Source organism: Xenopus laevis, chromosome 7L, assembly GCF_017654675.1.
Source record: "Xenopus laevis strain J_2021 chromosome 7L, Xenopus_laevis_v10.1, whole genome shotgun sequence".
Classification (NCBI taxonomy): Eukaryota; Metazoa; Chordata; class Amphibia; order Anura; family Pipidae; genus Xenopus; species Xenopus laevis.
In genome coordinates this window covers 40,067,327-40,084,082 of record NC_054383.1, presented here as the reverse complement: position 1 = coordinate 40,084,082, position 16,756 = coordinate 40,067,327, and the positions used below count along the sequence as shown (strand labels likewise).

The window sequence follows — 16,756 nt, the reverse complement described above, 5'->3', positions numbered from 1 at the left end:
TTCAGAATCTCTACTATAGTTTATGCATACAAGCTGCTGTTTATTCATGGATGCAAGCACAGGACACATGGTAGATATCAGATAAGCTATGTAGAAGCCCATTGTATACTACAGAGTGTATCTGTTATCTGCTTTGTAACCTGTGCTTTTTATCCTTTTTCAGCTTTGAATGGCTGCCTTCACAGCTACCCAGCAACTTAATTTTATCAACTAAAGTATAGTTTCTGAAGCAAACACGCTAGTTTTACCAGTGCAGGAAAACAGTATATTATATTTTAATTACATTAAAACACTTTCCCGTTTTGGTGTTACTGTTCCTTTAAATTACACTTGCTCCTTGGCTCATCCTGAAAATATATTGTTAATCTCGCTTCAAGTCACAAACCTCACATATTCCTCCATTACATACTTCCATTTTGCCCCATGCCATTTATAAAGCCTAATGATTCTGTACTTTACTCGATTATTATTTTTTATAATCAAGAAGCCTCTATTTACCACTCTAAATTATTTCTTATTGAAAAGCCAGGAAGTTAAAAATCTATTACTCAAAAATAAATATTTTATTCCAAAGTGACATTCATATTTGTGCTACCCTGATTCATCTATAATCCATACTCAATATATCCAAAGTGACATGTGCATATTGTACTAATAAATATTTACCAGTAATGATATATAATAACTCAATATATCCAAAGTGACATGTGCATATTGTTCTAATAATCATTTAACAATGATAACCTATAGACCATACTAATGGGCTGATACATAGCATTCTACTCTCTACTGAATATGAATATTATTTGTAGCGGGACTTTCCTCTTTATTATTGAAGTTTCATTTCTACCAGATACCAACTATACTATATTATACTATACTATACTACACTATCAATAAAAAGGACCTAATTGCAGTACAGTGGGTTCTAAAATATGGTTTGAAATAGAAAAGACGCCACAGTTTATGATTGGTGAGCTCCTGTTGGTTTATATTTCTTATTCTTTTGATTTTTACTCCTTTTATTAAGGCCAACACATAAAATGCTGGGCAATATGGCAACCTTATCAGGTAAATCCACCATAGCATTTGAATACAAAAACCTGTTGCATGGTAACAAGTGATTTGTGTATTTATATGTCTCTCATTAGAGATAGAATCTCCATTGTACCATTGTAAAGCAATGTGCATATTTGTACACAGCAAGAAAACTATGACCCCCTATAATTTACCCAATGAACTAATATAATGGGCACTTTGTTAAAACACTTTAACTGATATCCAGTTATATTATTATTTTTCCATTGATATAATTTTCTAACCATATATAAGAAAGGTTTTTTCCATGTCTGACAGTTAAGAAATAAATATATTTCTATTATGCATGCCTGCAATTTGCTCTACACACACTGCCATTTTCAAGTGCATCCATAAGATAACAAATTGCTTCTCCAAAAGCCATAACATTCCTTGTCGTGATTTTTGGGACCGTCTCTGTTTTACTGTGGATGCTTCATAAAAGTGTTCAGATTTGCTTCAAAGCTTTCGAAAAGCTATTATTAACGCATTCTTGCGATTGCTTTATAGACCTGCTGCACTGAGTCACTCATATGTAAGTGTAATCTGATGGTGGGGATGAATATTTACATACAGATGCTCTAAATACCAATTACATACACTTTACAAATAAATATCACACACTCTGTATTGAGAAAATCAGTGCTCAGTTTAAAAAAAGATTAATAAACTTACAAGCAAACAACAAGAGATCAGGAAGGGCAATGGAACGGGAAGAATTTGTCTACAGGCAGCATCTGGTGCCCAGATAACTCCCACATAAAAACCCAAAGACATCAGCATTGCATTTGACATTTTCAGTAAAACCAAAGCTCATCACTGAAAAGTACCTGCTAAAAAAAAAGTCTGCTAAAACATACTTTAAACCCAATAGGCTTGTTCTGCCTCCAATAAGGTTTAATTAAATCTTAGCTGGGATCAAGTACAAGGTACTGTTTTATTATTACAGAGAAAGAGGAAATTGTTTATAAAAATGTGAATTATTTGATCATAATGGAGTCTCTGGGAGACTGCTATCCAGTAATTATTGGATAACAGGTTTCTGGATAACAGATCCCATATTTATAATACAGTACTGATATACACAATTTTATATTTGTCTGGTTCATGGGGTAATCTGGCTAAACAGGATTTTCTAGAATAAACTGAAGGTAGAAATTAGCTCTACTAATAAACATCAATTAATGAAGAACCTTTCCTCTATAAAAACAGATACAAATAATTTACTGCTGTTTAAATCTCAGAAATATATCAAAGGTGCATTTCATGCTTGCCAAGTATCATGGAGATGGTATAAAGAAGGATCAGTTATGACCCTCCAATTCATCTTTGCCCATTACACTGGAGTCTATTGATGCCAAATGACTCATTTACAAAGTGCAAAAAACTAGCACAAATATTGCTTTTGCACATTTTTACCCTGCCTGCCCTAAACTTAGAATCCTAGGTACAAGTCTTTGCACTCCATAATGTAGTGCAAACACCACTTGTGTCTGGGGCTGTAATAAATGAGCCATTAGATGTCAATAATTTCAGGAAAGACCCTACTTAATTCTGTCTCCCAGGAGATGTGCCACCATTAAAACCATAAAGTGAAAGTTATTTTTACTAACGTATAAAGATGTGTCCTAGCAGCAGCTACAAATATACTATTTCTTGATAACAATATTCTGACAAAAATTTTCATGTTATACTTCAAGGAAATGACATTTCACCCCCTGTTTAACCCCTTGATTAAATACTAAACAAATTTATAAACACTCGGCAAATTTGATTGGGCTTTCATTGTTCAACCTAAATTATGCTAATTGCTGATTGGTTTGCCCACGTACAAATTTGTGCAGTGCTCATAAATGACCCCCCTCTGTTATTCTATTTAAAAGTGTCCCAATTGCCATATGGCAAATTAAATGACTGCCCTCATGATTATACAGCAGTTTATTTACATGGATTCTAATGTAACCTCTGAAGCAAACACATTTAAATTTGTATGTAAGCCCTTATAGGAGCAGGGATGCAGGTGAGCAGTTAACATCCATCAGAAACGGCCATGTATACAATGTGTGCATTGATTGTATGAAAAGAATATCTAAAGATTCCTATATGAAGGACCAGCTTCTACATCTATTATATATAGATATAGAACCTTACCATCTTTTCAGTATCTGAATCCTGTATTTTATTTTAATATGCTCTGCAGTCAATAATTTCAACTCTTCCCCCGCAATACAAAAAGTCAAACATAAATAAATACTCGTATGGGCTACATGAATCCTACATAGCTAGATGCCTTTTCCTTTTATCAAAACAACACTAAACAATGAGTATATAAGATACTTAAGGCATCCAAACAATGGCCACAAGCACATATGTATTTTCTAATAATGATACATTGCACATGGAAACATCAGATATGTTCAGATCCCTCTTCCAGTCATAACAAACCCTAACTTTAGACAGGGCAAACTCTTTATTAACTTCTGGAGCTTATCCAATATGATTAAGCTAGGACAAAGTTAGAGACCCATCTCTGATAAAATCAGATTAAACACATTTATGTGGCAAATCAGGCACCTCTCTGTGTGTTCTCAGAGCTGGCTTGCACAATGGCACCTCAAACTGTGTATTTGTGTCTCTTGTTCAAAATGTGGCACCAAAACATTGTTTCATCTTAGCACTGGCAAAATGTAATGTTTTAGAGGTCTATCAAACAAAAAAAACTCTACAGGTCACTTTTTCCCAAAGACCAAGATTCTGAAACTGAGCCTGATGATAACCTTTACCTAGCAATATCAAGGTTGTATTCTTAAAGCAATGTGCTTGACTTTTCCCCACCTTCTTCACATGCACTGAGTATTTTAAACCAAACAATGAACAATAAAACAACTGAAAATAGGAAGTTTGCAAAAACCTCACTATGTTCAAGAGGGTGAGAACGTAGTTTTGCACATGCTCTTTTCCATGGAAACGCACAACGGTGTCATCCACTGCCAGCAGCACCTCAATGTTGTAGTCATCTTTCTTGGCATGTCGCTTGTTTCTGTCTTTTTCTCGTAGTCCGTCTTGTATCAATTCCAGGGAATATGGGAGATCACCAACTTTAGGCCTTGCAACTAACAGAACATAAAAAATCTTTACTTGTTTGGCAAACAAATAGCTAAATAAGTGGCACAGTGGATATTTTTACAGTAAAAATCTACCATCAGTAACGATTCCATGCAACTGTGTAAGTAATGTTTCACTTAAATGAATGGAACACATAAAATATGAAATACATACACACTCACTCTAAAATATACAGTTGAACCCCCACATTGATGCATTAGGGGGCAAAATATGACTTGCAGCTACCTGCATGACTGCAAATAAAGTAGGGATATGCAGAATTCCAATGTTTAAGAATTTAGGCCACCAAACCAAATCTGAACCATAATTTGCATATTATGATTTAAATAAAATAACAAAAGTCACATGACTTAGGATTCAGATTCACTTCCACTCAGCGCATAGGATTCAGTCCAATCCCAATCTTGCAAAAAGTGGTAGAGTTCGGTGGAATCCCTAAAATGAATCATTAACCAATCTGTACATCTAGTATGAATGACCTGCTGTCACCTCACATACATTAATGTCTACTGGGAACAAAGTGACAACACATAAAGCCAGTGATTGCTTTTGGTGAGCTACAGAGACAAATGGCTTCCTCCAAAACCAATGGACAAGTACAGGAATAGAAGCCTTATAGTAATGCAGCAGATGCAAGTGTAAAGTTCCTAGGATTCTCCAACACAGCTGAGTTAATATGGGGTGTCAGAGTGCACAACAGCTTGAGAATAGGCATTGACTATATGCAGAATGCAGGTATCATTGCTCTGTAATCATGTTAGCAACATTAATTTTATGGATAAAAAAATAACACAATAGGTGTCATTTACGACCAGAAGTGCTAAATTGGCCACAGTCAGTGGTGCAAAAAATCCCATTCCTTTTGCATCAAAAGGCACTCTTTGCACTTCCACATAGTTGCACGCTGCTGCATTCCTCATGCCTCCTGTTCTGAATTCAGTGCAAGTATGTCTATTGACACAGAGGAACCCTGGAGCTCCATTAGGCACAGAGGCCATTGAAAGCAAGTACAGGAAGTAACACCTCGGAGTTCCATGACCTGTATAAAAACACTGGGCCTTCATCCTTGTGTTTTTATATGGTCATGGCACTCTTCAGTAACTTATAATATCCTTATATTTTACAAGAGGGGGTACTTTATTCACTAAATAAACAGCACACCCTACAGCATTATTATAAACATTCACTTTTATAACTTATGGTGATCTCTTCAAGAAGTTTATAAATATATAAAGATATTAAAAGTCCCCTTGGAGTTACGGGACCTGTAAAAAAGCACTTGGCAACATAACTTGGTGACTTATAAATCTTTATAAATTACAGTAGGTTGTACATTATCCACTATATATATGTGTTATATTACTATAGATAGGTCTATGTAGATGTGTGTGTGTGTGTATATATATATATATATATATATATATATATATATATATATATATATATATATATATATATATATATATATATACACACACACACTGGGGTTGGTTTGGAGGGTTGAACATCATGGAATCCCTTTTCAAAGCAAATTAACTATGTAACTTTGTAACATTTGGGTGGTGCAACACTGCTATGGAAGGTAACTGTTTTAAGTTTTATAGCAGTGTGTAATTTCTACCTGTAGATGGGTGGTACATGTCCTTTTACTTGTTACATGTGTGTGCTGTATATTGTGCAGCTTATATTGTGCAGCCTCATTTTGCAGCCAGATATTCTGCCTGGTTGTCAGGGTCACTGACCCCACCAAAGATATAAATTGTGAGGGTTTTGTTTCCTTGTCATTCTTGTTTGTTACTGATTATCTTTAAGTTAATACTGAATGACTATAATAGAGCTTAGTTTCTGTATATTTCAAACAGTACATTTCAAACAGAAAATCCATAAAAAAATCCGGTCTTTTTTAAGAATAAATATACCATAAATCATTATAATAATCTCAGATAGTAGCACTTAAAGAAATTAGGACAAGGTGCAATGTGCGAAACCCGTAAGCAAAGCACAATTAATTTTTTACAATGCCCCTTGTATTTACGCACTGAAAAACAACTCTATGTGCTTGTATAATGCACAAATAGTTGCACCTCACTCTGTATATGGCAGGTGCCTTTAGCAGAACTGCAGACAGAAGCGGTAGCAGCACATTGGTTCTGGGGCTCACCAGGTTTAAACGTATACAGGTGAAAGTGCTCAAAATATGTTACCTAAATGGGGCAATTTTGCACCCCTAGCACTCCAACACTTGTGCCTAGAGTACAGGTATGGGAACTGTTATCCAGAATTAGTGATAAGCAAATTTATTCGCCAGCTATGGATTCACGGCAAAATTCCGAATTTCGCCATGTGCAAATTTCCCCGTGCAACTCTGGTGAAAATTTGCCGCAAAAAAAATTGTAGAGAAAAAACGCCCATTGACATTAAGGATGGTGGCAGATGGGGAGGTAAGTGACCCAGCAACAAATCTTCTCTACTTCGGGCGACTAATCTTTCCGAAATGCCTTCCTGTTGGCAAGAATACGGAACTCTGGCAGGATGCCATACGAATAGCTTTGGATTTCCGACGTTGCCTTACAAGGAAACGAGGAAACTTCTGGATTCGTATGAGACTAATTTCCCCTAATCTCCCCGTCTGCCACCACCTTGATGCATTTGGACAGAAAAGTCTCCATAAGAATAAACGCCCATTGACTTTAATGCAGTAGGACAAAAAAAAAGTTGCCATAAGAAAAAACGCCCATTAACTTTAATGCATTAGGACAAAAAAGTCGCTATAAGAAAAAAACGCTCATTAACTTTAATGCATTTTGAGTAAAAAAAATTGTGTGCGTAAAAAAAACGCCTGACTTTCCTCTGTTTCACAAATTTTCCCGCCAAATGGGACAAATTCGCTCATCATCACTATCCAGAATACTCAGGACCTGGGTTTTCCGAGTTAAGGGGTCTTTCCATAATTTGTATCTTTATACTTGAAGTCTGCTAAAAAATCATTTAAAAATTGAATAAACCCAATAGGATTGTTTTAGCCTCCAATAAGGATTAATTACATAATAGTCTATGGATTCTATGTGAGATGACTTTCCCGTAATTCGGAGCTTTATGGATAACGGATTTCGGATTATGGACCCCATACCTGTATACCTGTAAATGAGCCTTTATGTATTTTCCATATTCATGCATTCTTTTTTTCTTTGGACCTAACAATTAACTGGTAGATTCTAGAACCAGGTCAGCGTCCTCAAATCTAATGAGATAATGGCATCACTTGATTTGTATTTCAGATTCTTAAACATTAGGTTGCATTGATATGAGCTAGTTTTAAAAGTCATGTTAAACCCTTTGAAGCCTCAAAGTCCTGCCATGTACAAATTAGTAAAATCTCTTCAATCACTCTATTTAACTGGAACGCCTTAGAGATGCATAGTAAGACATGATTATATCTGTATGTTGGTTGGTGTTCATGTCATAGCTTGCCAGCTATTCCACCTTTTGTAAAATACTCTGTGGGTGAGTTACGGTTCCTCTCGTTTTATTGATGCTATGTCTTCTGAGCAAAACAACAAAGGAGACTGCTGTTTACTCAGAAGGCTTACAGGTGCACAACCAGTGTAGCAGCAAAGCAGAAGAAAACCACACATTTGTTTAATACATAAAGAGCTTTGGTTTGAAAGGTGAAGGAATAATCTTTTCTAGGAATAACAAGATTGTTCCTGCACCCCTTTTACCATCTCAAACACAGCCTTTGCTTTGACTCTACAAGGCTATTTAGACCCACCAGCATGCCTGGACCCTCCCTGAAACCTATATTTTCTATTTTTTGCTCATACTGTGACTATATCTGATAGGTCTCTATCTCTAGTCCTCCTTACTTGAAATTATAGTCATCACAAGGTATCAAAATTGTTCATGGTCTTATAGACTGAATAGAAGTCTTATAGACTTGAATAGAGATGTATTTTCTTGCTTATGTACGAAGATACAGCGTTTTAGTACCATTCCTTATCATCTGGTATGTTACGTACAATGTTCTGAAGCAGGAAAAGTACTAGCTCTCCGCAACGGAGTAGAACATCTTTAGCTAATATAAATTAATTTAAAAAAAGGGGACAACTTTTGCTAAAAATCTAAAAAAGGCCAAGTAAAGGATTGAGAAGATGGCACTACTATAGTGCTACCTCCTGTGGCCAAAACTAGAGGATGCATACATTGGCCTCGGGCATGATAAGAGGTGACCAGACCCATTAGTACTTATCCATGGGGGTAGTTAATACAGTAAGAGATTGCGGGTGCTTAGGCTTTGTAGCTTATATAAAACTCCAGACTTTATGCATGTAGACACCATTGACTAAAATGCATCAAATGAATTTCATGGCTACATAACAGTGAAAAAGTAGTGAATGCAGAATAAAACATCTGATCATTCAGAAACAATAAAATGACAAACTAGACCTAAAACAAACAGACTTTCATTAACATAGTCAATACCATACTCAAAAGGAAGTTCACATTTATCATACTTAGTACTTAGTATATTGAACAAGGACGTGCAATTATTGCATAATACTGTAAGTGCAATCATTTCAATTGAAATTAGTCTTCACTTCTTTCTAGTCCTCTTCCAAACAAACTGAAATTTAAAGTACATAAAAGGCTCATTTAAGAATGCAGCACATGGTGCAAAGTTTATTTTGGGATGCAGAACATCATGTTTTTTCCCAGATTTTCAGTATCATTGCAGCTATGTGTATTGCTATTGGAGGAAATACTATGCAAACAACAACAATATCATTTTGGAGTGTACAGATTCAAACTGAGAGAAATATAAGAGAGATCCCAGCGTTATCTTAGTTTAAATTGATACAAAAACTGCAAAATTAAAAGATTAAACAATGACTTACAAGTAATAGTAGGTAGATAAAGGCACAAATATGTTTCACTTTAAAACAACTCAGTAATGTCTAATTTTTAACTGAATACCCTAAATAAATTAGTAAGCAGTTAGTGCCATATTTAATGTACATTTAAGATACCTTCATTGTGTGATGTCTCGTGATTTGCGGTTTTATTTTGTTGAACAGCAGATCTTCTATAGACCACATGTGCACGGCCATTTTCCTCTTCTATTTGTCTTCCTTTTTCTAATGGTTCAATGAAATATTCAGTCTCATCAGTCCTTATCATGCCAGCCTGGTACAAAAACAATGCCCACAATTAAGTTTTGCCTGTTGTCTGTTGCTTATTAACAAACAATACTTAATAAAACAAAAGATAAATCAATTACTTCTATAAATTGATTGTATTGTATTGAATCTATAAATATGATTGTGGTTGTAGGATATGAAAACAAACTGGGGAGGTCTCCCTGTCACACTGAGAGGCGAGTCTAATTAGAGAAAACTTTACAGAAGGATATTTGAGATGTGTTCAAGACATGTGTTTAATTGTTAGGGGAGTGGGTTTAGAACATTGTGCATCCCAGCATAAATGGACCTATCTGAACAAATGGAACTCTAGAAGGGCCTTGCAATGGATAATTGGTCATTAGTAACAAGGTCTATAATCTTCTGGAGAACAGAAATGATAAAAGGAATTCTTGAGCAAAGTGCAAATTAAGCAAGAGTAAAAACTACAGAAATACAGCAATGAAGAAACCTGACATAGAGTAGAAGAATTTGAGAACGATACACATTTAAAGAGATACTGTCATGGGAAAACGTGTTTTTTTCAAAACACATCAGTTAATAGTGCTGCTCCAGCAGAATTCTGCACTGAAATCCATTTTTCAAAAGAGCAAACAGATTTTGTTATATTCAATTTCGAAATCTGACATGGGGCTAGACATATTGTCAGTTTCCCAGCTGTCCCCAGTCATGTGACTTGTGCTCTGATAAACTTCAGTCACTCTTTACTGCTGTACTGCAAGTTGGAGTGATATCACCCCCCCCCCAGCCTAACAACAGAACAATGGGAAGATAATCAGATAACAGCTCCCTAACACAAGATAACAGCTCCCTGGTAGATCTAAGAACAATACTCAATAGTAAAAGCCAAGTCCCACTGAGACTGATTCAGTTACATTAAGTAGCCTGCCAGAAAGTAGTTCCATCCTAAAGTGCAGGCACAAGTCACATGACTGGGGCAGCTGGGAAACTGACAATATATCTAGCCCCATGTCTGATTTTAAAATTGAATATAAAGAAATCTGTTTGCTCTTTTGAGAAATGAATTTCAATGCAGAATTCTGCTGGAGCAGCACTATTAACTGATGAGTTTTGGAAAAAACATGTTTTCCATGACAGTATCCCTTTAAAAGGAAATACATAATGCAGAGCTGCCTTAACCCAGATAAACCTATTTGACCCAACTGGAACTCTGTGCACTGGGGTTACCAACTACAGTTTTGTAAAATTAAAAGTAATAGCTTGAAATGATTCGGGTAGGGACAGAAAAAAAAGAGACAATATGACGATATTAAGACATTTAGGGGTTATTTATTAACGTCCGAATGCTAACAACTCTAAAAACGTAAAAAAAAATTACTAGAAAATCCTTTTCTAAATTTTTAGTAAACAAAAACCTTGAATTTTTAGAGATTTAGTATACCCCCAACGCTGTAAAAAGTCACTATCCAAAAATCCACCATCTCAGGCCTGCCGAGGTTGTATATAAGTCAATGGGAGAGGTCCCTATCCTATTTGCAAGTTTCTGTGGTCTGTGCTGGAATTTGCCCAAAAATACGACTGTTTTGGGATTTCCGTGCAAAAAATCTGAAAAAAGTCGAGCGATTCTGGAAAAAAACTAAAAAAAACGTACAACTCGGGTCTTTGTTCGATTTCATTGAGTTTTCCCCCCATCCGATTAAATTATGCTTTTTAATAATAAATAAGGTCAAATCGTGGATTCTAGTTTCGTCAGATTTTTTTTATTTAAAAAAAATCTGATAAATTCAGATTTTGAGAAATAACCCCTAACTACCCACTACAAATTTTTAACTGAGCATTTCACATTTAATACTTGAAAGTGATTTTTTTGGTTTTTTTGGTTGCAAAACAACTATTTTATCGACAATATGTTTTATCACATTTACTATGCACTAGCGTAACCAACAAAATACACAATCTATCTTCAATTGGAATGTGGAAAAAGCTTTCACATTGTGCATTTTTTTCCAATGTGTACTGCAGACCAGGTAAAGAATCTATAAGCAAAAGCAGAGTACTGTGCTGTACCTGTGCTTGTGTGTCGTTTTATTTTGGTACTAAAAAGTGCACAGGCAATTAAATTGGTAATTCTGATAATACAGACCCAAGTTTGTGTTGTGTGAATGTGCTTGGGATCTAGGATTGTAAACTCTACTGGCTCAGGGAATAATCAGAATTATGAATTTCTGTAAAGCAGAGATACACCAACACTGGCCAACACTGGCTTCCATTATCGGCCCTCCACCACACCAGAAAAATTCTGGCCCATTATACCACCGAAGTTGGACAGCACTGGTTTAGATGATGCAATTTTGATAACATTTTGTTAAAATTGGAGTTTGCAAATTAGTATTTGCATTCAGCCAAATCCAACTCACATCAACCCTATAATAGTTCCTCATCAGGGAAAAAGCATAGGAATGAGAAGGTCCTTGACTTTGAACACAATCTGTTTTGAATAAGAGTGTTGCACCCATTCTCAAGTCTCTGGGTACAATACCAGACATCAAAGAAACATAGTAGATTAGTGGTCTGGCAATCACAATGCTATGGATCTACCCCTGGCAGTAGCCTTCTCTTTCGCATTTCGCATTCTGACCACCAGCTCGTCATGAACAGTCCAGTGGATTTAGGCTCAAATTGCAAAGACTTGCGTTTCTTCACTGAAACCCTGTTCTAACCAAGCTGATTCAATGCGGAAGAGAGAGGAGACTACTGCCAGCGGTAGGGTTGATATCAGACAGCAGATTTGATTAAGGCCCCCGTGTGGCCCTAAGGTGAATACATCTCGTCCTGAACCTTTGTTAAATGACACTTATAGGCAGATTTTCAAATTTTGAGTTTATTTCAGTGTAATTTGACTAGGAATAGTCCAAATTCGATTTGAGTTAAATAATCTAAATTCGAATTTCAAGATTTATCATGTACTGTTTTTTTTTGTTGAGAAAACTCAAATCGCGTTTTTTTTTGTTGAAAAAAAACAATTTCGAATGATCGTTTTTTTTTGGAATTTTAAAGTTTATGGGAGTTTTTATAGACTCCCATAAGCTCGAAATCCGACCCTTGATAAATCTGCCCCCAAATAAAGTCTGTTTTAAATTTCCTTTCCTCATTGATGAAAAAAAAATATTTGGTTTAAAATTTCGAACTTTTCCATTTTAGTCAACCCATTTACTTGACTCTGATAGCAAATGTTCCCCACCTTCCTGTTTCATTTGTTTACCAATATTTATATAGTTAAAAAACAATCTAAGATTTATTCTGCCGTTTTTCTCCTTAACAGTGTCCTTTTCGTTACATACACAGTACTTGTTTACAGCGAGAGTTGTACATTTGGCAAGAGGGTTAAGAGGGATGGGTCAGAAGTAGGTCAGTGAAGGTGGGAGAGTTGTTGAACAGTTGTCTTTACCACAATTAACTATGCAACTAGGAAAGCTGTGTGCGATTCTCATATGGAGCAAAGAGTTTCAAGCATGACATTAGGTGACTTTAGCTTGCACAGTGCACTGGATCTTTCTGTGGGTTCGCCCACTCTTAGAACAATTTATTCCCTACAAATTACAAATAATTGACTTACATTTGTTTCTCCTCAGCTCTCTCAGAACTGCTGCACAAGCAAGTCACACTTCCACTTCCTACTTTTCAGCAGAGAACCTGCACTGACTTCCCCAGTCATCCTCATTGTCTACTGTGTCTCATAGGGAGGGAGAAAGAAAGAGGCTGATGTTTTTCTGCTTAGGAAAGATGTGAGAAAGGTTTTAAATTGTATTTGAAGAACATCAGCCTCTTTCTTTCTCCTGACAACTTCCTTGACTACTTGCTGGTCAGAATGGTGGGAAAATGACTTGAATTAAAAACAAAATAAATAATGAATGTAAATTACAAAAGTGCTTAGAATAGCCCCCTTATCAGTTTTACATTTGCTTATTTTAAAGGTTTACTTATCCTTTAAAATTTAGTCTATGGGAGATGGCCTTCCTGTAATTAGGAGCTTTTCTCCTAACAGGTTTCTGAATAATAAATCCTATACCTGTATATCTAAATCTTATTTGTATCCCAAAGGGCTCTAACACACGGCCGTTTTTCCTGCGCTCCCCTGCGTTGCGCTTTCTTCCGTTCAGCCGCAGGAGATTGCAGGACTAGACACACTCAATTATTGTGAAGTGGGTTGGACTCACACAGACGCATGTAAGCAACAAACGCAGGTTGGGACGTATGCAGGTTGCATTTCACCTGTGTTCGACTGCGTTGCGGCTGAATGGAAAAAAACGCAACTCAGGGGAGCGCAGGAGAAAACGGCCGTGTGTAAGAGCCCTGACTCTATATAATTAATTATAGTAACATAGGGGATTGCCTCAAATCAGCAATTCGTTTTGTCTGCTATAGTCTGCTATAAATTGGCAAATAAAGCAAAGATTTCATTAAGAGCCTATGTTAATCAATTATATATATATATATATATATATATATATATATATATATATATATATATATATATATATATATATGTGTACATATTATCTTTGTGAGCGATCTTAAGGAGGCCATACATGGAGACATCGCCAAACGATCGGATCCTAGCAATGGGTAAGGGGCGGTCGGATCGCGGGGCCGCATCAATGAACAGATGCGCCCGCGATCCGACAGGATTTTTAGTTCCGTACAAAATCTGGCAGACTTTCGGCCAGATATCGATCGGGGAAGCCCGTCAGAGGGCCCCATACTCGGGCCAATAAGCTGCCGACTCGGTCTGACGGCAGCTTTATCGGCCCGTGTATGGCCACGTGTATTTGCATGCAAAAACTGTCATTTATAGCAGTAGTTAATTTTTCTTTCCACCACTCGGCTAAAAACCAGCGCATTCAAATGAATGTACTTGAAGATTTAATTAGGATTCCAGTAATAGAAACATTTACATTTTTATCTCTGAATGGCATAATGCTGGCTTTCTACACAGCCCCTTTCAAATAAGATGTATGGAAACATGCAACAAGCTGCATACAATTGCTACATACAGTATGAGGCCTTTCAGACTCAGAGGAAACGTGAAGCACAGACATTTGCACTGACTTTGAGATGTCCCCTGGAGGGTGAGTGTCTCACTGAGTAGCACACACAACCCAGTAACTTTATTTAGAACATAACATAAAGGCATATTTCATTGGAAAACCAGAAAGTAAGTCCTTTCTGTTTTCATTGGCAAACGTCTTCTGAGAATATTTGGAGATGTCATGATGCCTCAGGAATTATAATGCAGAGAGGCACCTGTGCAAAGCTCATATCTGGCATATTACTAGGAACTGAACACTTTATGAAGTTCAGGCTGCATCCATATGGGATTTGTTCAGATGGCCTGCGTTACGGGAAAAGACTGACGCACTTTAGGATTTGCTTGTTAAAAGAACCAATAACGCAAAGAGTGAAAATGTTTTTTTTACTTTTAAAAAAAACATCGAAAATGTTTTCATCGGCGGGCAGGGGATTTTGTAAATGGTATTACAAATTACCGGCAGCTACATTGCCGGTAAATTTGTAATACCGGCCCCGGCTTAGTGTCTTAGTTTGGGTCAAATACAAGGTACTGTTTCTAATTAAAGAGAAAAAGGAAATCATTTTTAAAAATTTTATGGGAGATGGCCTTTCCGTATTTTGGAGCTTTCTGGATACTGGATCCCATGGCTGTATTGAAATCTGTTTAGCTTCTTGTGTAAAAACTAAACCTATTGTATCCTATACAGTTTATTTGTAGTGGTGGACGAATTTCTAAACCCTGTATAAGATACAACTAAACCCATTGTTTCTTATACAGCTTATCTGTAGTGATGGGTGAATTTCTCCTGCTTCGCCGAAAAATTAGCGAATTTCCCGCAAAATTCCTGAAAAAATATGCAAAACTCGGATTTTGACACCCGCGTCAATTCACATAAATTTTGACGCTGGCGTTAAAGTCAATGGGCGTCCGAATAGTGTTGACGTGCGGCGACTTTTCCGATATGCGTCCAAATTTTTTTGACACAGCAAATTTACATTGGAGTCTTGCGATTTTATTCGCCGCCGGCAAATTTGCGTCTGGCAAATTTATTTGCCCATCACTACTTAACTGTTATCTGCTGAGTACATATCTGTTATCTTCAGTATAAATGGCTGCCCCCATTGCTACACAGTAGCTTATCTATACAAACTGTAGTAGTGTTTCTTAAGCAAACACACAATTATTACCAATGAAAGGTAAAGCTGGGAATACACTGGCAGATGTAAACGGGTTGTTCACCTTTAACTAAACTATTATTATGATGTAGACAGTGATATCCTGAGACAAATTGCAGTTCATCTTCATGTTTTATTTGTTTGTGTTGTAATTTTGTAATTTCCTATATATATATATATATATATATATATATATATATATATATATATATATATTTTTATATATATATATATATATAGCCTTGAGAAAGGTCGCAGTTGGGACCGAAATGTTACGTTGGCTATGCAAGCTTTACACGTACTAATACACGTTTTTAGATTTGATAATACCCTGTGGTTGCTGGTTCTTCTTTGCAAATATATATATATATATAGACAAATACAAGAGTCCTCTGCACTCAACCCATTATCAATATATTAAGGACATTGAGACATTTTGTGCCTAAAGCTACTAAAAAATGCCTTACCCTTTAAACAAAACAGGGATTGTTTGTCCATATATTGCAATATATTTAGACTGGCCAACTACGTCAAAGTCATCCCTGGTCTGGCCAGTCCTACACTCAACTTTCATCTGATTCATTAAGAATTCTATTGCTTTATTATACATTTTATAAAGGGACTAAGTTGTACCTGCAACTTACTTGCTGCTTTCAGCAAGTAAAACTCTCCAACTTGGTTGCCCTTTTATTAGACACCAGTGGGATCACCTGACTATAGCTGGGAAGGGTGGGAGCTACAACATGGAGCTGGTCACTGCTCCTGTATAACTATAACAAACAAGGAAAAGTTGTGCTCACCATTACATTTTAAAAAACATTAAGGGGCACATTAACTATTGGTCGAATATCGAGGTTTAATTAACTCTCAATATTCGACCGTCTAAGTAAAATCCTTCGACTTCGAATATCGAAGTCAAAGGATTTACCGCAATTCGTTCAAACGATCATAGGAAAAATCGTTCGATCAATTTTAATTCATCGATCGAACGATTTTCCTTCAATAAAAAAATACTTAGAAAGCTTATGGGGACCTTCCCCATAGGCTAACATTGTACCTCGGAAGGTTTTAGGTGGCGAAGTAGGTGGTCGATGGTTTTTTTTAAAGAGACCGTACTTCGACTATCGAATGGTCGAATAGTCGAATGA

At 36.3% G+C, this 16,756-nt stretch overlaps 1 protein-coding gene across 2 annotated transcripts in view; it reads right to left on the bottom strand.

Moving 5' to 3' along the window:
• Positions 1-16,756, bottom strand: part of adamts14.L (ADAM metallopeptidase with thrombospondin type 1 motif 14 L homeolog) — an 82,256-nt gene that overhangs the window by 49,850 nt on the left and 15,650 nt on the right. For both annotated transcript variants that reach the window (XM_018225401.2, XM_018225402.2), the window contains exons 3-4: positions 9,231-9,387; positions 3,994-4,190 (exon numbers count right to left, since the gene is read on the bottom strand). In XM_018225401.2, the coding sequence (XP_018080890.1) occupies positions 3,994-4,190; positions 9,231-9,387 (354 nt within the window). The remainder of the gene's footprint in view (positions 1-3,993; positions 4,191-9,230; positions 9,388-16,756) is intronic.